Below are 27343 nucleotides of genomic sequence, written 5' to 3'. Positions count from 1 at the left end.
TAATGATTTGACTTAATCAAATCAGTGGGTAGTAGAGTCCAAGTGGTCTATTTTCCCTACAAACAGTAGTTTGCTGAAGTTATCTGTAGCTAAAATAACTCTCAATAACTTAGCATATTGTGAAGAGTCTTATCTTAATTGTAAGCTGTTCTTAGGTAGACTTGGACGTGACCAATTAGATGATAATAAATTGGTAAGTCATACTCACATTGACCAGTCGAAGTAAGCTATACAGAATATTTTTTTTTTTTTAATAAAGAATACTTTACTTATTAGTAACGGGTCGTGGTGAAGTGACAACGACGGCACTAGTTCTTTTTTTTAAATATGATCTTAAGTTAGCATACATGTCTTGCACGATGTTACATTATAGTTAATATCAATGTGGAGAAATATTACTTTTGATGCCACATATAGTTTAAAAGCTTCAAAGAGGTGTGAATGTACTGCTCATTTTCTGTCAATTAATGTGTAGTACACCCTATATAAACTACAACTTTTTTTATAAATAATAACGTAACAGGAACAAAGTGATAAAAGCCGTTGTTTTTTTAAAAATCGGATTGCTACATTTTTTTACATTTTGCTTCATTTTTTACAAATTATTATTGTTTTTTAAGTATGCCTGCAAACTTTGTACTGACAGAAGTAATTTAAGAGTAGAGAGATTTAAGAATAAATTAAGGTATCATGTTTTAAAGTGATCATTTTATACAGTGATTGGAAATAGGTGTAAAAGTATTGAAGGTTTTTGGTGAAATTTCGATATTTTAATTTTAATTTTGTATGATTAAGTAATCCTCAACAAAAAGTAAAAGTAATACAAACAAATAATGTGCAATGTTATTGCGCAGTTAAAATTCACAAGCCGGCTAAATATAAAAGAGGTTAACACAACAAGCTAATAAGAAGCGGCGAAAGTAATTAAAAATTATAATTTGATTCCCCTGCGACTATACCGCGTGGTTGCAGCCCTCTCTTTGTGCCTCGCTTTTTTTTTTCTCTCCACAAAACGTTCCTTAGTCAGATTCTATTCAATGTAATAAGCATAGTTATATGAACATGAACATTTTTAATAAAAGACTAACATGATGTTCAATCGAAAGTTAATGTTAGTAAAAATGTTACGTTATCTGTGATATATTAAAATATAAAATATTTTTCATCAGTTAATTTCAGTTTTTGACAAGCGAACCTTTTTACTTGCTGTTAAATGTTAAACTCTCTTTGTTTCGTCGTTTTTTTTTATTTCTGGGTGTCGTGTCTGGAGGAAGACTTGATTTATATTGACGAAATCGATGACAAGCTCTTTCATACTATTTTATATTTCTCTCAGGGCAGAAAGAGATAGCTCAGTTATTGAATTAACTTGATCAGACTAGCGGATAGGTGATCATCCACGTGGTCTTTTACCGTCTACTTTATTACAAGTATATCAGAGTAATATGGCCGTCAATGGGCGATATTGTGGGATCTCAATCTTGCGTAAGTATTTTTAGTCATATTTTCGTGACTTTAATGCGACGCCATTTTGTATATTCTCATCTGTCATTTCGACGTACAATAGCTGTACTTGAAAATATATAGGCGACGAGGGTGGTTCCCATGAAGCGTCACTGATGTCACTTCAAAGTAATTCGTTACTTTGCATCGCGGAAACATTTTGTGCGTTAAATTTAGTCGAAATGACGCGGGCCATTATGTAAAATTGCGACTATGTCGCTCCCCGACCCGTCTGCATCTCGCCGGCGGATCCAAAAGTGTTTTTTGTCGGAGGATAAATGTTTTTGGAAAGGGGTTTTATTGTTTTTTAGTTACCTCGTTTTGTGCTCGGATTTTCGGTAGGCGGTTTCGGTGGGCGGGACTGGACTGGAGCGACTTGCCGACGGAGAGATAGGGCTACGCTTTAGGAAACTTTAAATTTCACTTTTCATATATTTTTTAATTTTAATAATCACTTATGATAAGACATGAACTTATTATATATATTACATAATATTTACATTTAAGCTTACGCTCAATCGTACTCAACACTTTACTTTTTATAATCGGATTTATTTTATTATTATTTGCATGAAAGAAACAGCTGTATCCACTCATAATAATGGCTCTGTCCCTCGCCGTCTTAACTAATTGAATAAACGCCTTCTGATACCCCTGTTTTTACCTAATAAAAGACATTTAGTAACAAAATTTCAAGTTTGTAAAGTATGTGGTTACAAACAATCGGTGATGAGTTAGCACATAAGTGGCAAACTTCAGCAGTCATATATTTTGTGTTTGATTACTATCATCTATAACTGTCGCTGATTGAGCTAAATATAACAACTGATAAAAAAAACATTTAAATAATTTATCAAGTTGTAAAATACATTTTAAAGGTATACAATCAAGTATATTTTTTACCAGAAAGATATTTTTAAAATTTCATTATCAAATTCGTTTAAATTCGTTTAAATTCATACTGAGCAAAAAATATACAATCGGTAATGTCAAAAGGAGCTGACATTTCAAGTGATACTACGAGAATAATTTTTAATCTGTGGACGTTAAATAAATTGACAATCAAGTAAAGATTCATTTGCACCAAATAATCATTCGCTGTAGGCTTTAATACAATGGTCTTAGATTCAAAGTTGCTGGTATATAAATGTAAATTTTGTACGTCCCTAATATTACATTCGAAAGTGTAAAACATAATAATTCGATGAATCGATTACAGATTTCACGGGAATTATACGCATAGCAAAAATATTTATTATTTGTGTATTAGGTGATTTTTTTTCGTGACCTTATATTTTTTGTGAATCGTCGACGCCGTTATTCGAACGTACCTAGTAAAACATGTTTTTTTTTTTAATTGTACAATTAATTATAAAAACCCATAACAATCTCAGTGATCGTAAAACTGGCCAGTGTTAATTATGGTAATATTAGCCAAAAGCAAACTGATAAAAGGGCACAACACTAGCGAGCAATCGACAAATTGGTAACGTAACGTCACTACTTCTCAGGGGTGTGTCCGTACCTCGGGCCCTCAGCATTGTTTTGTCTGACTGTCTGTCGGATGCCGACGTGCGTATGTGAATATGTGTTCTTATAGGTATACAAGAGTACACACATTATTTTTACCCATCGTATAGCATGGGAAACGAGTCTTAGAAAGTAAGCAAAAGTTTTTACATCAAAATACAAGCATAATTAAAAATCCTTTACAAGTTTATTCATAGTAATCATACAGGCTTAGAGACGTAGGAATATTTCTATTGCCCAGTAGAGGTCAGCTAAAACGCATTTTACGTAATTCCACTCTTAACGGTTTAATAAGTTTGTGAAATAGGCAGATAGCTAAATCAATTTAAATGCAATGCGTGTTTTTATAAAATTTGTTATAGTTATAAATAAATTCTTGCTAAAATAATTAACTTTAAAAGTAAAAAATGTAAGTTCTTTATTCGAAATTCTAGCCTATTTTGCCCGCCAAGCGTGAGTTCTGATTCCCCACGATATGCAAAATTGTTTGCTAACCCGTGCTCGTTTGTCAAGCGCTCGCCAACCCAGTAATGCCGCCTTTATGACTCTTATTACCGCTGTAATAACACCGTGATAATCGATTTCACATACAAAATCTGCTTGTTCAATTCGATCTGTGTAATGTACACCACACACAAGCAGACTTTGTAAGTGTGAAACGGCTCGCGACTTACATTTATTAAGCGGTCAATTGTTTTTCGTAATCGACGAAGCATGACTTTAAATTTCTTTGATAAATTAACTGCGTACTCTTTATGCTTAGATACACAATTCAAGTGTAATCTTCGTCATCATTTCGGTTTCAGCCATCAACGTCATCATTTTAGTTGCAGGACGTCCAATGCTCGACATAGGCCTGCCCCATAGAATTTTTATAGGACTAGTTTCGAGTAATTCAATCAGATCGTATCTTCAACTTGCGCAAAAAAGTCTTGAATACAGTGATATTTTTTATATATAATTTATGACAGTTGAAACGTGATCTCTCGATTCGATTTCTCTACGAAATCAAATTTGGATTTCCGTAGAAAACAAATAACAGCCCAGCCGATTGGCAAATTGAACTGGCAGTGAGCAGGCCATATAACTCGCCAAACAAATGGCTACTTGTGTCTCAAAGTTCTGGTTTGGAGACAAAGACCCGGTAAGCGCAGCGAAGATTGTGTACTTACAAGGTCAATATGACCTTGTAAAGAACCACGTGTCACCATTTCAAACGGTATTATTCGAAATCTATCGAGGAGGCATCTATGTCCGGCAGCGGACTTGGCTGAAATGACAATGATAAAATTGATTTTTAATGCTAAATAAATAAAACATAGATTCTATATAGTGTAATTAAAATTAGTGGTGCAATTTATAGGCGGAATCTTCTTCTCATTAAAATATTTTTAAAACGGAAAAAGAGTATGAAACATTGTTTGTACAAACTGAGCCAGAGAATGCATCGCACCACGAAAACGTCGGGTGTCGGGCAGTCGGTCTTGCGGCGATCAGATGTAGCGATATTACAGCTGTAATTATACGTTACCACTGACTATTATCAAGTAGCGAGTGGCTTTCATATATTTCACGAAATGGATGGCGGCTCTCCGCGAAGTATCGTATGGCTCGAATATTTATTTTATAGATTTATTGCATCGTTTTGTGTTCGCTGATTTATGATAGGAGTGTGAGTGTTGTCCGAAATGTGTTTGTTGAATGTACAGTTTAAATTTCATATACTACTTGCTTGTTATTTGACTTACGAAGACTTGAATCGGGAAGCAAAATTAGTTTCTAACTTGGCTTAAAAATATCGTTTTCATAAGAGCCAGTTGTTTCATTTTTATGTAGGATGGGAATTTTTATATGATGTGTGCTGCTATATTCATTCTTGACGTATATTTCTAAATTTATGTAGACTTTAGGTTCATACATTCAGTTTCAAGTACAAAGAGAAACATTATTTTTTTTGGTTTTCTTAACCATCTTAATCTTTTTGTTGTAGACTACCAATCTCCCATTTACTTTGTTTATAGGTAATTTTTAATACGAAATAAAACAAGATCACTATGTTTTAATTCTTGACAAGATAGATTATATCATAATCCCGTTTTACAAATACACTAAATATTTTTTTTGGGAACTTTTGGCTATAGATAACAAATCTGTCAAATATTGTATTTGCAGTTATAATAAAACAAAATAAATGACGATGACTGTTGTTGACCTTCAAGTGTCATTATAATTTCAGCTGCAGAAAGTTACTACTGAACACAGACCTCCTCTGTAAATATAATTAGTGGTCGATTGAAAGCGGCATGCATCCAGCGTTTAACGACGACTTTAAAAATGACAACTGCCCACCAAGTGGACCGATATCTGTGCTGTGTTTGCCAATCCGTAGAATCTACTTCAGAAACTTAACGGTAATAGCCCTAGTGGACATCTGTTTTGAGCAATATGTCGCCTGCCTTCGGCCACTTTCAGTTGCTAATCTGCTGGGATAGGTCGATTACCTTCCTTCTCAGAATTATTTATTATTGTAAGTGTTTGCTGATATTTATCGCCTGTTTTAATTTTTAAGAAAGACGAGGAAGCGTTTAGACAGCCGTTAAATCTACTGTATGAATTAAACCTTCCTACAGAACTTTAAATCATCACGACACTTTATTTGTTGTATACGCAAACGTTAAATGAATTCAGCACGGATATAATTTTTCATTTTAAATTGCGGCCGTACATTCTCGCGTTTCAGAAGCGAGGCAATAAATTATTACACTTCTATTAACATTTTTCACGCATTTAACGTCTTTTTAAAGTTTTAAACAATGAAGACGTTTATGATCGTATACCAGGTCCAAACAATGGCGGCCATTTTTTTTGTCAAGTATGTAGTGCGGTATGTTAACAGCTTTTAAAACATTTATAAAGCATATAAATGTTTAAAAAGTTGTTAACGTACTATAATGAAGTCGTTTTGAATATGGAATAATTAACGCTAGACGAGTCTTTGTGGCTATTTCAAATATGGGAAAGAATGAGGTGAAAACGTACTTTTAATTGTCTAAGTTGTTTTGTGTTTTCCAACGTTTCAAAGATAATCTTTAAAAGAATAAATATTACAAATAGACGTGATAGACATTGTCATTATATTTCAAGTAGTAAATTAGCATTGTTATACAACCGCTGTAAAATTCGTAAATTCAAATATATATACATATAACAATATCATGTTAATTTTATTTTTTTATGTCTACAATTTTTTTAAATGAAATGATATTTTGTTTTAAGTCTTTAGTCATTTTTATTATTTGTTCTTAGTATTATACAACTACATTCTTATTCTTTGGTCGGCGTTTTGCTAATTGCAACGCAATTAGTTATTCTATCAAAAATATTTCGTACAAATATTTTAACCAGTTATTTTCTTATATGTTTTTATAACAAATAAAGATTAACGTTGTTTAAATTACAAATGATAGTAGTTACTTGTAACTTAATATCTGTTATTTGACAAATATTATTTATTATATTAATAACTATGTGAGGCTATAAAAGCTGGAAATTTTTTATCAGCTGCCAACATCTACATACTCGTAGTATATATAGTAATAATAAATCTATAAAGGCATAGGTCTCCCTGAATGATCGCCATATTGACTGGTCTTCCGCTGTCCGCATCGAGGGATTTCCCGTAACCCTACCTATGTCGTCAATCTACCTAGTGAGGGGCTTAACTATACCCATTCATTGCAAATTCGGCAATATCTAGTTGATGATTTTACTTTTACTTTCAGACAATTTTCAAATCGTTTCAAACGTTAATAAATTAAAAATATAAATATCTAGATTGTTAAACTGTATGTTTGTGATACTGACAACTTAAATTTGTAATGTTTCTATTTGTGAAAACTTTTAAATGGCCTTGTCATAGTTATATCCCGTTATATTATTACGATCTAGCGCTTAATTTCACGGAAAGTAAAATAAATAGGTACACGTTGAACTACGGAAAGCAATAAGTTTTTAATTTATGACATTAATATCCTCAGATATTCTTTATTAAACTGTTATATTAGTTAACAATTATTGTATAATGTAGCTATTATATTCGTATACAGGGTGATCGGTGATAAGCATAAGAGCCTTAAAGGGATGGATGTAGAGCTCATTTTCTGTCAATTAATATACAGTACAAGCTATAACAAATTAATGGTATCAGAAATAACAAATATTGTAATGATGATATGGTAAGAAAAAGCCTTTTCAAAAATTTAGATACTACATATTTAATTTAATTATTCTTTATTATCTGTCTCAGCATACTTTAATAGCACATATAGAGCATAATTAATGTAACATATTACTTGGTACTAGTTGATTGACACTTTTAAATTTTTACACCATCCTGTAAATTTAGTGACTGAAGTAGACAACAATAGAATATTACTTAAATCTGTCACAGAGTGAAAAGACTTAATTTTGTTGCAGAGAAATGTGGGCTCTCTGACGATCCCGGTCTCAGGGTGAATGGGAAAGGCAAGAAGATGCGAAAACCAAGGACTATCTACTCCAGTCTTCAATTGCAGCAGTTAAACAGGAGGTTCCAGAGGACCCAGTACCTCGCGTTGCCCGAGAGGGCAGAGCTAGCAGCGAGTTTAGGGTTAACTCAAACGCAGGTAAGTTTTAATCGATTCGTTCTGGAACTAAACGTTAACGTAAACCGTATTTAAGATCAAAGTATAGTTTTCGAACGAGACGTCCGTTTTTTCATACAAAAATAGGCTCATAGTTTTGATAGGTCTTATGGTCAGAAGATAACATTTATTCTCTACCTTTTTGGTTATTTCATAGTTCGAAAAGAATGACACGTTAACGAGACGATGAAATAATTTTGCGACCGGGAATTATAAATATGTATAAGAATAGTAACGTTAATTTAAAGATTTTAGCAATAAATTAGATTGTTATCATCATAATTGTACATGAAGTATAAATGTAATATATATTTTGTAAACACAATAAAGCTTAATCAAACATTACATAATTTCTTACAATACATGACTAAAAAAACGAAACAGTTTTTTCATCTGGTCATTTTCCAAAAGATTTATTAATACAGCAACTAGAAAAATTGGATCCCAAATTGTATCATAAATATTAAAAGTTTAGTTCTAGTTTTTAATTATCTTGTACTGTAAAGTCGAACAGTGGTAGCGAGTATCGTTGTTCGCGGGTTAGGTTCCGGGTATACAATCTTATGTGTTTTATACTTTGTGCATTAATTATATAGGATTGCCACTGTTCACAAAAAAGTTTCCGGATGATGGGCAGTAACATCATCTGCGTACCATAATACCACACAACAATCATCAACGCACTTGCCAAACATGATGATTATAGTACATCCCCCATGGGTATGTTTGGGGGAGACCTATGCCTTGCAGTAGACGTGTAAAGCAAATATATATTTACACATCGTATTTCAGAAAATCTAAATAGTCTATCTTTTACATAAGATTATATTTAAAATGTACATAATTTTTTATGTAATTTTTTTAGCGTGATAAAAATATAGTTAAACCATCAATTTAGACATAGAATGGTTTGTAATGTGAAATCAAACAAAAGAGATATTTTAAAATATTTAGATATCCATAACGGCAGCTTTAGGTATCTTTAGCCGCTTAGTTTCTTTAAAATAAAAAAGGTACGCAACTGACGATTATCCCCGCATAGTAATTATGTCACTAGACTAGTAATTAACTGCCGAGTGCGTACGTTCACTTAGATTTTTTCTTTGCCGCCTATTCGTAATGTCGCGCAACTGAAATCGGACTCTAATTAAATAGCGTTAGAATAAAAAGTCGCGCGAAAACATTCTTACCGGCAGTAGATTGTAAAACGTATTATTAAAAGACGTTTTCTTTAATTTTCTGTCAAACACTACTTCGCTTAGGAGTTGTAATTGTTGTTTGTTCATTTTTTTTCTTCACTAAGCGTACAAGCACAATGAAAAATTCATAAACACATTATTAAGTGAATTTAAATGATATTTTAGCTTTTTTATAGTCCCACAAAGTGAAGACAATTGGTTTTTGTTAAACTCTGGAAGAGAAAACTAAAATATTACTTCCAAATAGAACAGATAATAAGCCTATATTAAACAGTTTTCTTATAACATTTGTATAAGATCCGTATCAAATAGCGGCAACCCTCACCCAACTATCTGCGCATAGTAAAAGCGAAAAAAAAAAACCAGGGCGACGCAAATTAATATTATTAAAAAAATATTTGTAATTTTAAAATTAAAAAAAAAAAACGCTAGTCGCTAGGTGGTGATATTTATGGTTTTATTTTAACATGAAGCTACTGTTATTCCTAATATGTTTGTTAAGACAAACTACATAATTACAGTTACCGTAGTAAATACGATCAAAAAGAGGGTAACAAATTTAAAACTTTCAAGGGTTGAATATATAGCTCATTTGTCAGCAAAAAACTTAAAATCCTTTTACAGCTACATCCAATCACTCTATATAACGTGATAAATCTGAAATAATTTATTTCTTCTATAGGAATACTTCTGATACTACAAAGTCTGCAGGGACACATACCAAACAGTAATTAATTTTTATATGTTGTAATCTGAATATTAATATGTATATATATTCATAAAAAAAATATTAAAATTTATGTTAAAAATTATGGTTTAGTCTCCTCATAATTTAAAATTAAAAAAAAATATAACAATTTAAACGTCATAATATTATCACAGCCGCTAATACAGCATTAAAAAAAAACTGCATTACGGCGGCCATTTTCGTTTCCCGCCTTACGTTTCCCGCCAAGCGTCGGCCGAACATAACAACAACACACAAACTATCGTCCGATTGGATTCATTCGTAACAGATTGATTCGTCATGTGTCGCCGTATAGAATGAATAATCGTTATCACATACGTTCCGACGGCCTATCCGTGAGACAGAGGCGCTGCAGACCTCACAACGTACAGATTGCAGCCATGTACTTAACTCCAGATACTAGATAACTCAAACGTAAACATTATACCGGTATGCTGCAACGTGTGAGAATTATAATAAAGTCATTAACAAAAATACAGAATGATTAATCATAAGGTTATATTTAAATGGGTGAATGTGTAACTCATTTACTTTCAATTAATATAAGGTACACACTTTCCAAAAATCAATGGTTTGAGAAATAAATAATAAACTACATAATGCGTTAAAAGTATTTTTATATATAAACACATAAAATTAATTATTATTTATTATCTGTTTCTGTAGACTTGGTACTGCAAGAAATTATTGATATATCGAATACTAATAGAAAATTAAAATTAATGTCACATATTTTAATGTCATGATCTTTACAAGATCTGTTACACCCATAACCAATAACCATGTGTATATAAGTTATTTTAATAAATTAACTTTTTAGTTATGTACAATAGAATTACTTCTTCAAGTTTTTTTTTTATTTCCAGTGCAATAATATGAGTATTCATAATTTCCGAATCGAGTACTATAGAAAAATATAAGAAAAATCTTGATAAAGAAATAACATCAATTAATTTAGTCACGTGTTAGAATAGTCACAGTCGTATCCTTTGTAAAACTTTATTTTTTGGGTTAGATTTATAAAAATGAAAATGAATTTTAAATTTTATTTTAAAAAAAGCTATAAAATCGTGATTAAAAACTAGAGAATAGGTGCTGAAACATTATGTACTAATTTAAAATAAGACTTAAATAAAAATAATATTACGTAATAAAAATCAAAATATAATTAAAGAATAGTTAATATAACATGTAAATAATAAGTTCTATGTTATAGTTAATATCAATACGATGCCGAGTCTATGTATTCTTAGTGCCGTGTCCAGTAACGGTATAAAAAGTAATCCCAAGTTAATTTTATTATAATTTAATATTTCTCCGTTATTGTCTTGCCGCACTTTGATGAGCCCGCATCGATGTTACATAGTGATGTTCTGTTTTCTATATCGATACTCTATCACCAAATTTCATAATACAACAACAAGAAGTAAAAAAAAATGCGTAATTTAGAGTCTGATGCTTTTGTCTGTTAAAGAGATCGTTTGTTCGGATCAATATATACCTTAAGTTGCAGTATTTGCTTATTAATAAAAAAATCTAAAAAAAACGTTATACCTGATTTTGCGTAGATAAACTCTAAAAACAGTTTTATCTGTTAATTGAGAATAATTAAAAAAATATCTTTTTTGAAAACATTGAAGTCGCTTCCATAATTTCTTTACAAAAAATTCTTAATAAAAAGTGAATTTATACATACGAACGCTCTATCCAATCTACACAATATATACTTTTTTCATATAATATAGTTAAAATGATACAAATAAAATTTAAATCGCGATCTGTGTTTTTAACTGTCTAAATTTCGGTGACAATTATTATTAAAGAATATTATTTTGAACAAAAAATAGATATTCAATTTTAGAAGTCGAAATTAAATGTCGATAGAATGTCTTCTCACTAAATCGATCGAACATTTCTATTTCTTGATTCGATTCCATATTTAAAAAAAAGAATGTATCTGCGGCAGGCAGCCTCTCTTTCTCACATATTATGACGTACTAATCGTTACCGGTACGGAAAACGTAATTAAAAAGGTGCATTTATTAATAGAAAAATCATTCTTATTACGTTTGCGTAAGGATTTTGTGAAACGCATCAATCTGTTGCGAACAAACAAGTTTTTTCTTATTCTCACAGACTATAAATCTTGACATTTGTCTCTAGGTGCGGTTTACGATCTATTGTTTCAAAGTATATCCGTTGTTGCAGTTCTCAGGGGGGCAGGGCAGATTTTTCTTGCATTTTATTTAATGTTTTGCAATAATTATCGGATTAAGCTTATAAGGTCAGACGGTTTAATAAGCTTGCATGTATGATTGAGCTTGAATAATGTGATTACGTATGCCTGCGGTTACACATGTTCTGACAATATTTAGCAAAACATATAATTATGTGTGTGACGAAACTTCTGTGTCTCTCACGGGGTTTTGCTGAACATTGATGGGAATATCTTTCTGAGAATCGGGATTTTAAGGTCAACGAACGCGTATCCAAATGTGAGTAAAAAGCAATGCGTATATGTATATTTTGAAATATATTACATAAAGAAAATTGATTATTTTTTATTAATGTCATTAAAAGTAGATAATTAAAAACAGTTTGTTCATAAGTATTTGTAAAAACTGATAACTTTTTTTTTAAATTAAATGTTTTTATTATGAAAGTAATTTATGAGGAAGTTATTATTGTATATACTAAGTTAATGGTAATAAAATCGATATTTCCAGCTCTATATTAATATCGATAAGAGAGTTACAATTGACGAAATGTAACTGTTGTTTCTTAGAAAAATAAAAGACGCGAATCAAAGGGCGACCGCGCACTACAATCGAACAGTGGAGCGTTACAAAAAATCCCATTTGTGATCATCGGTAACGTCATGTCAGAACGAAATGATGATGGATGGTCGTCACAAAGAGCGACTACCGTGGGTTAATTCGAATTACAACACGAATGAGGTGCTGTGACGAATGTCGAAACCGTAGCTACCTTCCAACTCGAACCTGGCCGCCATCTTTGAAACTTTTTAAAACTTTCCCTCACTTTTTTAAGCGCAGGCTAAAGGAACCTTGTGATAACGATTTTAACGTAATTATATTAAGCATATGCAAAAACTATTGCGAAACAGGAGTAAGAATCAATCAATTCGTTTTTAAAGATTAATACCATTTTTATAAGTGATTATAAGTGTAAAAGATTAAAAGTTGTTAATGTATTGCCTATTTACTGTCAATAAATGTGTGGTAAACCATATCCAAAAATTAACGGTTTTCTGGATTAATAAAAACGCGAAATAACATTATAGTAAGAAAAAAATCTAATTACTACATATTAATATAAAATATTGCTTACTGTCTGTTCCTGCAGATTTTATTCTGCTAAAAGTTATTAGTTTATCGCTTTTCAATAGAAAACATTAATTAAAGTAATATATATCTCAGTGATCACTTTATATAGAATGATAAGAAATACGTGTGAAAGCTGAAAAGTGAGCTATACATTCACCACTTTGAAGTTGTTACATGTATAAACAATCGCTGTATTTTTTTTAATTTGTCGTATTTAATTGGAGTATAAAAAACTTCTGAATATATTATTTAATATAATTTTATCGCAATTTATCAATTTTATGCGATATATAATATTCTTCGTATGTATAATACATACGAAGAATATTATATATCGCATAACATAGCCAATGACGTCGTGAATACTACAAAATGCACTGTCATCAGATCAAATGTTAGGAAAGATGACTTTCGAATTTCGAGATCACGTCCCCTATTGGCTGTCAAACCTTTACCGCCGACCAATGGCCGCTCGTCAAATGTCATGACTTTGCGGTTTCAGTACAATTGCTTTAAAAAAAAAAACAGCGTGATAGAAAAAATATCGGCTTCCGTTAAAGTTGCGCGGCTCCTGTCTTTTTGTTAGGCTCTGATTGAGCCCTCAGTCGGGCCTTTGTGACTCACTGACGTCTAAAGAAGATACTGCTTGACGTTTTATCGAAAATGTCCAACTGAAATTCGTTCTTCCATCTCGATTTTTAGTGTGAATGATAAGCAAATACTCTTAACTAAAACGTATCAGAACTATCGCTGTATTTAATAAAGCATCGGTTACTTCGAAATTTACTTCCTAAAATAAATATGAATTTTCTCATAAATTTCTGGATTTATGAGACCAGACCATAAAATCCAGAATAAAAACGGTTCAATATAAAAAAAAAAAACTGTAAGTACCATATATTGAACCTATTTTATATTAAGTAATAAATTATATTCATGAAAATTGATACATTAGTCAAAACTAACCCTTTTGCTCAGAAATTGTTTTCAAAAATTATATTCAAATGCTTCTATATAACTATTGACAATTTGTCACAATTTAATTGGTCATATCTTTCTTGTCGTTGATGGCAAATCAGGCAGAGAGCTTTTAGACTGAAGATGTGCAGAGTGTCCACCATCAAGACGAAGAGTTCAAAAAAGTGGGCTAAGGAGACAAGAGGATCGTATAGAATTACAGGTATAAAAGAAGGTCTTTTTCCAGAAGTAGATGAAGGTAGCGTGAGGACGCTGCCGTCTTAGTGTTTTTTTTTTTCGTTTATTCATATATCAGTATAATCTTTCACAACTGGTATCTAAAGAAGGGAAGTACTAGTAAAAAACACACAAAATAAGTCTAAATTGAAAAATTGTTTTCAATTGTAAACAATTACCTCTCATTGAGGGACATCGTTTCGTTCTATTTTTATTGTTTTACGTGTAACCACAATTAGTTGCTTGATGCAATTACTGTAAACTACATTAACTGTTCTCTTTTCTTAGCTCACGTTCTTTATTGTATTGAAATTGTAAATATTACTTTTGTGGGTATTATGTCGCATAGACGTTAAACACCATCTGTCTAGTCAAAAGTAAATAACTTTCCCACCGAAATAGCGACGCTCTAGGTTTCGCTATAAAGTCACCGATGTAGTTCGAAAAATTACTCATCTGAAGTGGCAGTGGTTACATCGTTCGTGCAACCGATGGCCATTTGGGAAAAGTTCTAGAGTGGTGACTACAAGCTACGAACGTCTACCACAGGAAGACGCCGAATGCTCGAAGCGTTTATCGTGAAAATCTTTGGATAAAAAGAAGTAAAAACTTTAATTAGATTGAAAATATTCAATGATTGTTATTTATTATGTAGCAGAAATTATTATAATCTTCTAAATTTATTGTGCTCTGTCTATGCGGAAGCATGTGTCCCACAGAGGACGTCTTAGGTCTAAAATGATTATAATAATGATGTAATTGACATAATGAATGTTGTAACATCTATTGATTAACTAAACACAATTATTATGTTGTTAAATATAAAAAAAATGTCCTTTATGTTTCAATAATAATATGAACTACTCCCATTATAAATTATTACATAAATGAGTAATAATAACGACAAGGATAAATGAGTAAAAGGTGGTCTTTAAAGGAAGGTTTCTATTGATGTATATTTTATGGAAGATTTTTAAAGTCTTGATCATAAAATAACGCATATATGTGCATTTTAAAGTCATGTTCGTTTTACTATCTTCGTATGAAATTATTAATTGTTTTTTAAGTACGCAAACCGTAGCGGTTGGAGTATTGCGTTATATTTGTACAGTCACCTACAGCATCGACCGAGGAATTTATAAGATTTCATTACGATTACACACCACGTCCGGAGCGAATGAATATAATGAATAAATAATGAATAGTTCTTTGTGAATAATATGTAGCGGCCATGTGATGCGAAACTCAACGCCGGTAGCGCAGTGCAAACAAGAAATCGCGGTAATGTCGTCGAGAAAATTGTTAGTTTGTCTTGAAAATCTATTTTTATGGCGCTGCGAAAGGAAATTAAAGATAAGGGGACTGACGGGTAAATATGAACATTTCTGATTGTTCTTTTGTTTTTTTACAGTAAATAATATAAATACATTTTAAATTCTCTTTTTATTAACAATTTTATAATCATTTAACAATTTGATTTAAGATTTACTTTGGGACTCTAAATTATCAAATTTTACAAATAAAAACGTATTCCAAATTTTAATCTATAGTATATTGAAAAATAATTGAGTAGGTGAGCGTTTATGCTTAAACTACAGAAACAGATTTTTGTCGTAATTTGTCTTAGATTCAATATCAATGCTTTTGAACTATTAAATCATAAGGTCTCTGGATATGGAACTGTAATATCTTGAGACGTGTTTACTAGAAGCCTCTTACATCTGCTATGATTAAAACAGACGACGTATTAGGTAAATTTTAGTAGTAGTACCGAACATTAGATTTAAGCGGTACAACGGTTCCGGTTAGACTGTGCAAAATATTGCACCGCTCCCATACCAGTGCATTGGTGTTAGTAGTAGTATAGTAGTAGTTACAATAGTTATTTATCTTTGGTATTCAACTGGGGCTTGCTTAGCTCTTATATAATAGCAAATTAGAAAGTCGTGTTCACAGTGATCAGTTGAAGTAAGATTCTCAGAGAATACAGACGCGTCTTTTTTTTTCAATTTTTAAAATGAATACTTTATCTATTGATCTAATATGATACTACGTCTCTATATATTACTCAAATGCACTGTTATCTTCATCATCATAATTTGTATCGTAAAGACTTCCACTGGTGGACATAGGCTTCCCACATAATTTTAAATAGGACCTGTTGACGAACAAGCTTGAAAAAGCGGTATTACGTTATAATTTTAGGAAAATAAAAATATTCAATCTTAGTGCACATATATAATGACTTCTAATTGCACGTATGAGTTTAACAAACCCGTCCACCCGTCTTGCTATGAAAGATTTTCACGCCTATAAATTTTATATGACTTCCTTGAAAAGTAATTTGCATTATAGTAGTGGCTAGCCGGATTAAAATACCCAGTTTCAAGTTATACTAGAAACTAACAGTATCAAAGATGACAGTCGAACGCAGCGTTTATATTTTATATTGATTAGTTTCATAGAGTGTAACATTATTGATAAGTGATATTTATTATTGAGAAATATTTGAATTATTAAACAATGTAATGTCCTTAACTTTTTGGAAGGTGGAAGAGTCGAGTTTCTTGTCGCTTCTTCTCGAAGTGTTCCTGTCTTTCTAAAACAGTGGTAGAATAAAAATTAATACACATAATTGACATTTCATAAGCGTATGTAAGCTAAGCCTTCTTGAAATAAAGATTTTCGAATGTTATTCCTTAAAAACTAATAAAAGCCCCCATTTTTATGTTACATAAAAAATAAATTTAACAAATTATTTCTTTGATGGTAACATTTTTCATTTCAACAAAAGTATTGCAGTAAACATTTGAAATGAAAAATATTTACATATGTAAATATTTTTCATTTCAAATGTTTACTGCAATACTTTTGTATTTAGTAATAATATGAAATCGCTGTATACTTTGTTCTAAATGTGTTTTTTATTGTAAATATCAAAATATAATATATAAAGTTATTTAACCAGACATGAATCATAAACTGATTTTTTTTCTTTTATTTATTATTTCTTTTTCTTCTGTACATATAAATCGATCGTCAACGATCATCTGTTTTGTTTACTTAACAAGATTATTAATAGTAAATAGAATTTCTAATATCCTCATAATTTCATTGATAAGATGTCCAGTTGGACATAGGCCTTTCCCACAGATTTTCAACAAGGTTGGTTAGAAGCGGCTTGCATCGGGCATCTTTAAACGGACTTAATGAAACCGCTTTTCCACCTCTTGGGTCCTATACTTTAGAAACATTATTGAATTAATATATTTATAACATAATGAAAATCAGAAGTGAAACAAAAAAAACCTTTTAAACCTTGAATAAATAGGTTTATATATTATAGTTTAAATATTTATTTTTATAATCACGCGAGTGAATAGTGAAACTGGTTGCAATATAAAATGCAAATAGCTGATGAACTTTCCTGTCAACACTTGTCTTGATGACAGTACCCAGTCGGGTCCACTTAACTAAACGCCAACAAGCCCGGGGCAGGTGGCGCCGTCATACTTCTATTTTATATCTAGTACATGCCACTATCCGGGTACTAGCTTCCACTGAATACTCACATCAGCTAAATGTACAACTTATCGACGGTGCAGGTGAAATACATGTGATAATAAAGAGCTAGTAATTATTTCCGGTTTTATATACTTAAGTATTATTATACATGTATTAGAATAAAAAAGATTAAACAATTACGTGAACTGTGAAATACTATACTAGGAACTTTATATCTAATATAGAGTTGATACGATACCGGAGGAAGTGTAGGACCAAAACGAACTCATGCAATGTATTTATTTAACTGATGTCTTTAATTATTCTGGCCCGATATTCACATACCTAAAAAGATTTGAATTAAACTGGAATTAAATCAAAGAGCTAAGAGGGTTCCAAACGCGCTCTAATCTGAGAATATAACGCAACAAACTCACTTTTATAGAATCTTTTTTATATTAGAGAGGAGTATTTTTATGCAAAAATCAAAATAAAAATATTCTTTATTCAAATCGGCAAGCACTGTCGATCGTCAATCAACATAAAATGGTGGGTAAGTAAAGATAGTACTATTTTCACAATTGTAAAAAAGATTCAGACAGTTAAAACTTAGTCGTAGCTACCAAATAGGCGATTCCGATCACTTTGTAAAATAAAAAAATTGCTATATTTATTGTACATTTTAGTTACATCATTACCTTCATCACTATTACAGCTTCAGAGCGTTCACAGCCGACCAAGGCCTCTCCCATAGATTTCCAAAAGAACTGGACGGCAGTGGACTGCATCCATCGTCCTATGACGACCAACAAGATCGTCTTTCCACGTTATCGTGAACGTTCTTCGCTACGCTTGCAGTCCTAGGTCTCTATTGGAAAACCCTAACTCCCAAGTGGTCAGTTTTTCGAATTATGTAGCATATCCGCTGTCACTTATACCAATCCCCAGGCAACTATGTCAGATTCTTCCGTTGCTCATTCCCGAAAATCTCCGGCATAGCTCTCTACATGGATTGTTGAGGCACCGCGAGCTTACCAATCAGTTCTGATGTGAGAAACCACATTACACTACTGTAAGGAATCACTATTAAAATACATTGATAAAAGGCCTTCGTCTTAAGGCGATGAAATTATATTGCTAATATATGTACTACAATGAAAATCATTAAAGTTTAATTTCGTTATAAAGTTTATCTTCAGTTGTCGTTTTTAATTACTAGTACTCAACAAGAGGTCTAATTAAAATAAAGTTTCCCCTCGACTTAAAGACAACTTTAAGCGTAAAGTTTCTATCGAGTTCTGGAACAGTGGTTGAGAATTAAACTTAACCAACGCAACAGTGAACCTTATTAAACTACGCTCGTATTAGCTAAGTTTTGCTTTCTCTTTTTAATTACCACATTAAATTATTATCATTTTATAACATATCTTCTATCCTGAAGACATTTCCGACATTGACGGATAAATAAATTATTGATTTTTATCGTATAGATTTATATTGTAGTAAAGATCTATTTTAAACTTGCTGAACAGAATTACTACCAGTAAATGTATAACTAATTTTATTAAATGGTTCCATCGAGGTAAGGAGGCGTTTATATGGTATGTTTATTCTCAGATTGATTTACTTTTTAATCAGCTAAAGATGCAATCGGCAATTCTTGAACAATACAAGTCGAAAAACTCAGCAATAATATATCAGGAAGGCATTTTCGTCAACCATAAAGACGATAATAAAAATAACTATAGAAAGAGCAATGCATTATTCGTAAATTTTTAAAAAATTAGTTAAATGTTAAAACGTCCTAATTTTTTCTCTAAATTACAATCATCTGTCTCTTTCATTTGCTCATAAACGTGCAGTGAAGTTCAGTAATTGTTTAATTATATGGACAGATGTCTTTTATCTGGACGAATCTAGGGGAATTTGCATTTCGACCGAATTCAATGTAATTTTTTTACATAGGATACTTCAGTTGGTTATATGATATATGAATATACTCTTAAAACTTATATCAGGTCCTTTCTTATAAAGTTTTACACCATCTTACATTTGCAAAAAATAAATACCGCAACTACAACTATACGAATTTTATTCCAGATAATATAACTGCGTAATTCTATTCGATATAAAATAAGAAGTATTACACAAAAGTTCCTGTCTACTAGCGATTAGATAATCAGTATAATAACGCAACGCAAGCGTTATTCAATCAGGTTGTACCTAAATCTAGTAGGTTGTATGTAAATGAATACATTCATCTTGTATCTACCTTTAAAGACATTTCCTTAAATCTTTAATTAAAACACGCAACAAATAATCTGAATTTCTTATTTAGTATATTTAGGTTTAAAATGGAATTAATTGGTGGACGGAAACTAGGAAAGTTATTTACATATATCTGAAATTCAGCACAGGGGGTAAAGTACTGAAAATTACGACCGCAAGAGTCTGATTTGATTCCCGGGATACAATTTTACGTTACTTTATGTAATAATTATATAGGATTGCTACGGAGTGTCAAACAAGTTACCAGAGGGTAGACAGCAGCGTCCTCTTCGTACAATAAAACTACACTGCGATCGCCAACCCCCCTGCCAAGCGTGATGATTATAGTGTATCCCCTATTTTTCGGAGAGGACTATGACTTGAAGTGGGCGTCTATGGGTTGAAACTACGACGACGAAACCTTAAGTTTAATATCTCAATAAAAACATGTATATTTACTTTTTTGTAATTCAATATGTCAAAACTATCCAATATATATATATATATATGTATATACACACACACACATATATATATATATATATATATATATATATATATACATGGTTGACACTTATATTTCGGATTCTTGGTACTAGGATGTGCCTGCTTCCTGAAAATATTTGTTAATCATATCAGAAGACGCTGGATACAGGTTATTTCCAACATTTCCTATAGAAAATCCATCGCGGAGGCATATATCCAACTGCTAAAATTCCTGCGGCTGAACGTATTAGACGTTTGCTTTATTACTGTAAACGCTGTTGTAAATTGTCAACTGTTTGTTTTTACTAATATTTAAAATGTTTTTACTTACAAGTTCATAAAACAAGTAATCCGTTTATGGAGATGTTATACAGCTATATTATTTAAACTGTTTTTTAATTAATTCAAGCAGGTTTTCGAATCTTGTTAAAATCGATGAATGAAAATGTGTATTAATTTGTATGTGTCATGTAATTGTTTACATAATTTACATCGTGCAGTTGTAAATTTATCGGTTTGTTTTTGTTTATTGCATACCTTTTCATTAAGGTTGATGACCGATGCGTACTTATTTATTATACGTACTGTTTGAGAACTATATACAATAACAAATAAATGGAAGTTATTTTATTTATAGCTTGGCGAAAAAAACGCATAAAAGTTTTAATGTGTTTACTTCTATACGACAGAATGTATCTATTATAGAACTCATTTGTTTCTTCTTGTATGGTAGAATTTTCTAGAAATATCTTTTTGAAAACATCTTTAAAGCGGTCCTCAATAACTAAACGCTTTATATTATCTTACCTCAGACAAGTTAACTATTAGTATAGGAATACGATGCCCAATAGTAGATCGTTTCACGGAAGCCAATAACCTATCCAAGCTTGTATGTAACGTCACCTGCTCACAAATACGTAAGGAAAATTGGCAACAATGTACGTTTTTATGTTAACCCGTCTGTAATGCCTTTAATCACGCAATTAATTTATTATGTTTATGAACCAAAGCAAATCGTAAAGAATTATTTAATTGACTACAATTTGGGAATGATCTAACTACCGTATTAATGGAATTTGTGATAGTTATAAAATACTCGGCTGCTTGATCTTTCCTTATATCAGGACGCTTTTCGATTCCTTTATAGCCACGTATTTTAATTTGAAAAATGCTTTGAAAGGTGCTCAATTTCATTATATATTTTTTCAAACATACTTTACCGTATGTGCTCATTATAAATAGCGTAAATTTATTCATCGAAAAACAACTGTATTTCCTAAATCCCAAAAGACCCCAAGTGATGCCAGTTAATAATTAATTATTAAGTTAAAAGCAAAATATATAAGTATATAAATTTTGTATATAAAACATTACGTCATTCGAAAGTCTTACGTTTTCTAAATTAACATCTTGAAGTCGCTTTAACACCTCCGTAAACATGCAGAGAGATGACTCAGTATCTTATACAAACTGACAGGTACCAAACAGAGCAAATCTCGCGATCGCCGAGAGATTACCTATATCCCGTAGTTAATAAACGCCATAACTCTGAGCCGTCGGGTCCAGGGTTCGACGCCGGTCCGACCTGATTTTTGTACGTCGATGAAACTCGCTGATAAATACGGTAGCGAGATTACACTACACCGACGACATAGAGTTTGATTTTAATCACAGATAAATATAGAGCTGAGGTTTATCATATCATTTATTAAGTAAATAGGCTGCGGTAGGCGTCTCTGGTTAGTGCTAAAAGATTTATGAACTCTCTCGATACTAGCAATGACTGTTTTTATACAATCTTAAAGAAAATTGTAGGTTACAAATGTATTATTTCAAACTGTATTGTGTTTGCGTTAAAAATAGTAATAATGGTCACTACCAATGACACTAAAGTAAATTAGAAAGCCGTATTCACATTAATCACTTGAAATAAACCTTTAGATGTACGCCTCTTTTGTCAAGCATTGTAACTAAACTGAGTGATAACGATGAATCATTGTATTTTCTTTTACGTGAATAAACAAATAAGATCAGATACTACATAAAACTCTTTGAAAGAAAGCTAAAATTATAATGAAGTTATAATATATTTGTGTATATTATAGTTTCCTTTAGTTAGTTCAGTTTAGTTTTTCTTATTTCATTGTATACTAGATACAATAAAATAAAAAAATTAAACTAAATTACACACGTAATAATTATAACGTATATAATTAACAGTTTTTACATTAAGAAGTCTCTCTTTTATACTTCTGCTTTCAAACAGATTGTGTATAATACAAGTATTACCATAATAAAACCGATTATAAATACTCGACGAGCCATCACAAAATAAGAAGGTGCGAGATAGATAGATAACGAGCCAAGGACGCTCGGTGTTGTCTATTGTATGGTAATCTTGGGATAGAGGCATTAGGGTGACCATGATGACTAATAAAAAAGTTTCCGCATCTTTCGTCTAGTACGATACTTTCATTTGAGATATGTTTTTTAAAAGTATAAGTAAACAAAAGATGCTCGTGTAACTTGATCTTATGATCCTAGTCATCATTATCATCGCTCCAGGTCTGCTACTCCCTATATCCCTATAAAATACTCCCCCAAAAGTTTTTAATGAAACAGGATAGAAGCGGTCCGGAACCAATGTTTTTCAAAGACTTAATCCAGGACGTCTATCTGCCACTTTACAATAGAAGATTCGGCGAGTTGGACTTTATTTTATAACATCCATTCAATTTATTCATATCGTTATTCACACAACAAAACAAGAAATCCGTTTGAGATGTCCTGTAATCGCATCGTTCAAGTTAAAGCTACGAGGGTTCGAAACGCGGTCTGATCTGAAAAGCCCACGACAAACTTAGACAGTTTTTATTGTGGTCACTTATACGATGTCCTTAAATAGACTTAATTATAGAAGTGAAGGTATTGCCCTGTAAAGAGCAATACGTTATCAAGCTTTATAATCGTTTGAAATATCTTTCCCACTATAAAATGACTTTAGCATTGTTTGATGAACTTGTTAAAGGTTTTTGTAGATTCCACGGATCTGAGGTGGCAGGGCGTAGAGGGCATCTAGCCTAATACCTATATTAAAGTAGCGAAGCTCTAGAACTCCCGGGGGAACTACAAACTACTATTTCAGCGAATTCAATTAATGATAATTCTGAGACATGACTTAAAAATGAATTGTAATACCGTACAGCTACCTACAAAAGAGTTAATAATTTTATAAATTCTAGAGAAAGATATAATAAGCTTATCTTTATTATATACCAATAATAAAACCATTTTATATATAAAGACCGCTATATCAATTGTTATAGTGCAAGTAAGATGAATACAATTTTATCTTTAATTTCTTTGTAACATTTCGTGTATAAATATTAATGTTTGACATCACGAACGTCTTGGCCTTAGTTTTTTTAATTGTCTGCGCAAAGTTATAACTTCGCAAAATGATTCTTATTCTGTTGTATAAAGATTCTTATTGCACCGCAATGCGTAAGTATGTCAACTATTTGTGTTTACTTAAATCTGACAGCGCGTCTGTCCATTTAGGTTCTTGAATGCAATCTAGACTTTACTGGTTCACTTTGTGACTATGTCATTTTAATCTGCCACCCGGTTTTTAAAGGGATGTGCATTTCCAATCTGTCGAATAAAATTTTACATATCGAATTAGTTTTATTTAACTTAAATTGTTAACAGAACTATTATAAACATTACAATATGTTTTGTTACTAAAATAATTAATTCATAATTGAATTAAAATTGAATTGAATTTTAAATTGGTCATGTAATATCAAAGTATTAAAGAAGTCTTTTTTAAAAAAAAAACTTCGGCGGGAATTTCTTATCGACCATAGACAAAGAATTTGATCTCTGTCTCGCCTGATGTTAAGTAACGACGAGGTCTACGACGCTATGTTCTTGCCTAGAAGAACCCTATTCACTCTTAATTTGAAGGCTCCCAAGTTATAGTTAGCAGGAAACCTCGGCGCCAGTAGGTTTTTCCATATCTTGATTGTTTGCGCTATAAAATGGGAACACTGATAAACTGGCAACTTTATGCCAAAGCTCCAAGCTTTGAAGCTAAATTCTCACTATAGTTATTTTTATATGACGTAACTAAAATTTTTATAGAACCTCTTATAGGAAAGATAAGATGTGGGAGTTATCTATAAATTTCTAAATTGTATCTATTGTTTTAACGACCATTAAACTTAAATTTTAAGACTAAATTTTAATCCCTTTAAAAATTTTAAACATTCTATGATAATACATGTGTTCATATGATTTATATGTGATGCAGTAATTTATAAAATAAAAAATTAAAATCCCTTTTTTCCTTATATCGATTTTTTCCTTTCTTTCAAAGCACATCCAAACAGGCTTTTATGATAACCATATTCTTTGAAATAATGTGTCGGCCAGAGCCGTGGCTTTCGAAAAAGCACTAAACTTTATTATTGTTCATAATTATTACTTATTATTTAAGACTAGCCCACAACTATAAGCCATTACTTAAGTAGGCGATACACAGAACGGAATAGATATAAAACAGAGAAACGCAATTCATTATATTGGGAGTAAAATAAAAAGGTGAAAATAAGCGATTTGAAAAAAAAAAACCTAACTCATTTGATTAAAATCTTTTTTATTCTACTGAAGATCGCTCCAAAATCATTTAACATTATTAGTCGATGCTTGTAAAAGTTCATAATTCGTAATCTTGATATAGGCGACTTTGCGTCCACAAGCGCTCATCAACAAAAGGAAAGATAGATATGATTCTAATTCAATGAAGTTTAATTACTTTAAAGAGGTCTAAGCTAAGCATTTTTAATGCTCTGTCACTTCAAGTTCGGTAAAGCTATGAATTCCAACGGGCAAAGAGCATTTACAAATGACAAAAGAAATATTGTTAGTTTCGTACTTAAAATAAAATGATTGTATGCAACCCTACGGCCGGATATCCGTGGCCGGGGACCGCTTCATAGTCACCACAACCGTCTCGCTGCATGAATTAGTAGGCAGAAAAGCTTATAAAAACTGGCCGCACCGCTGTGCCAAGGGAAAACACAGCCATGCAGTTTCGTACTTGCTGTTTACGACTTATCTTACTCGTTCACGCTTTATAGAACCTCTTTACATGCAAAATAACCGTTATTTAGAAAAATACAAACATTTTTATGCTTATTCCATGAAATTGATATTTATTTTAAGTATATAATACAGAGTGATCGGTTATAGATTTGAAAACTTTAATGACGTAACTATATAGCAAATTTCCTATCAAATAATATATAGTACACTTTGTCTAAAAATTAATGATTTGAAAAGTAAATAACGCAAATATAACTTAGTAGAATATAAATATATATTAATATAAAATATTTCAGAGTGACTATTTCATATTGAAAATAGGTGTAAAAACTATAAAAAATTTTGCTGTGATAAGACAATCATTCATTGACTAAGACATATACTGCTTCAAAGCTTTTACAGCAACAGTGATAATCCTGTATAGCTATTACATAGTGATCTGTCTTTTTCTATCCCATCCTTCTTATAATTTCTTACTATGATTGGCTGTGGAGAACTGTTTCGAGTTATAAAACTGTCAATTGTATTTAAATTGTTTATTTAAAATGCATGTCAACAACCAACAATATTAGCAATAATTATATATTCTTGTTATATACTAACTACGCGTATTAAAGATATCCCGTCGTCTATTTAGCCAATAGACACCTATTTCAAGGTATTCTTGTACAAATATATACAAAAATAAAGGTTTATTGTTTGCTGCATATTTACGACAGGAAAAAATAAGTTTTGAAGGCATCACATATTTGATAAAAGAAACTTTTACATTAAAAGATTCTTCTTAATTCATTATAGATGAAACTTGTCATGTCAGAATGTAATATTTTATTTACAGATTATAAAAACAATAACATCATTTTTTCATTGGAGTTTTTTTTATTTATTATTTACGAAAGTGGTTACAAAAAATACTGCTGCGTTTTACGATTACTCTATTATGGTGATTTAGAATTATAAGAGAGATCATTTTGTAACTACACCTAGTAAATTTGGTGCTTTTGCCGTATCACGTGATGTTTATAATAACTGATCAAATCTAGATATTAATAAAAGTAAATAAAATGAGTTATAATAAATAAAAATCTTATATTTATAAAAAAACTTTGTGCGTGAGCAAGAAATAAGATGTGTTCTTTATAAAATACTTTATTGGAAACTGGCACACGGTATATTGTCATCGCAATATACGCCATAAAAAGAAATATCTTTACGAAAAATGCACATTTTAAATAGCACACTGAATTATACATTTTAATTTTTATTGGAAATACACCCAATGCGTTTCAACGATAACGTCGCGGTCAAAAAGCAGTATAGGGAGGTCGGACAACTCATTCTGTACCTTATGTGTTTACTTTTAAAGTCTTTATCCTTTTGAATACAGTAAAAAAGTTAGCACAGAATATTTTCTCAAATCTCGAAAAGAGATTTGTTCAGATAATTTCTTCACGTGCTTTTTTAAGACGTATGTATGTATATGAAATTTAAAAAATAAATAAGAATATCCATTAACAAATTTTACATTTAAACAATTATATTTAAATTATTACAGGTGTGTCGTAAATAAACGTTAACCGAAATTGTGTGACAGGTCTAGTAGTGGCCAATTATAGAAAATAGATAAAAAATTCAAAATTATTTTCATTCCATAAAGGATTTTACATTTATACATCCTATGACGTTCTTTCTGTTACTACAATAAAGGTTTTTTTTAAACGTTTTTTACTTAAAATTACTAAAGCTAAATTTAACTGTGTCAAAAAATTTCCT

The 27343-nt window shown here is 31.2% G+C and overlaps 1 protein-coding gene across 1 annotated transcript in view; it reads left to right on the top strand.

Annotated features, from left to right (window-relative positions):
- LOC137922634 (homeotic protein distal-less-like) overlaps window positions 1–27343 on the top strand; it is a 111172-nt gene that overhangs the window by 11462 nt on the left and 72367 nt on the right. The window contains exon 2 of the mRNA XM_068765627.1: window positions 7510–7697. Within this exon, the coding sequence (XP_068621728.1) occupies window positions 7510–7697 (188 nt within the window). The remainder of the gene's footprint in view (window positions 1–7509; window positions 7698–27343) is intronic.

The sequence above is a fragment of the Battus philenor genome, unplaced genomic scaffold, assembly GCF_028537555.1.
Source record: "Battus philenor isolate CCGP_79_NKW_IND1 unplaced genomic scaffold, ilBatPhil1.0.hap1 SCAF_20, whole genome shotgun sequence".
NCBI classification, from domain to species: domain Eukaryota; kingdom Metazoa; phylum Arthropoda; class Insecta; order Lepidoptera; family Papilionidae; genus Battus; species Battus philenor.
The sequence above is the reverse complement of the archived record's forward strand: the minus strand, read 5'-3'. Positions and strand labels throughout refer to the sequence as shown.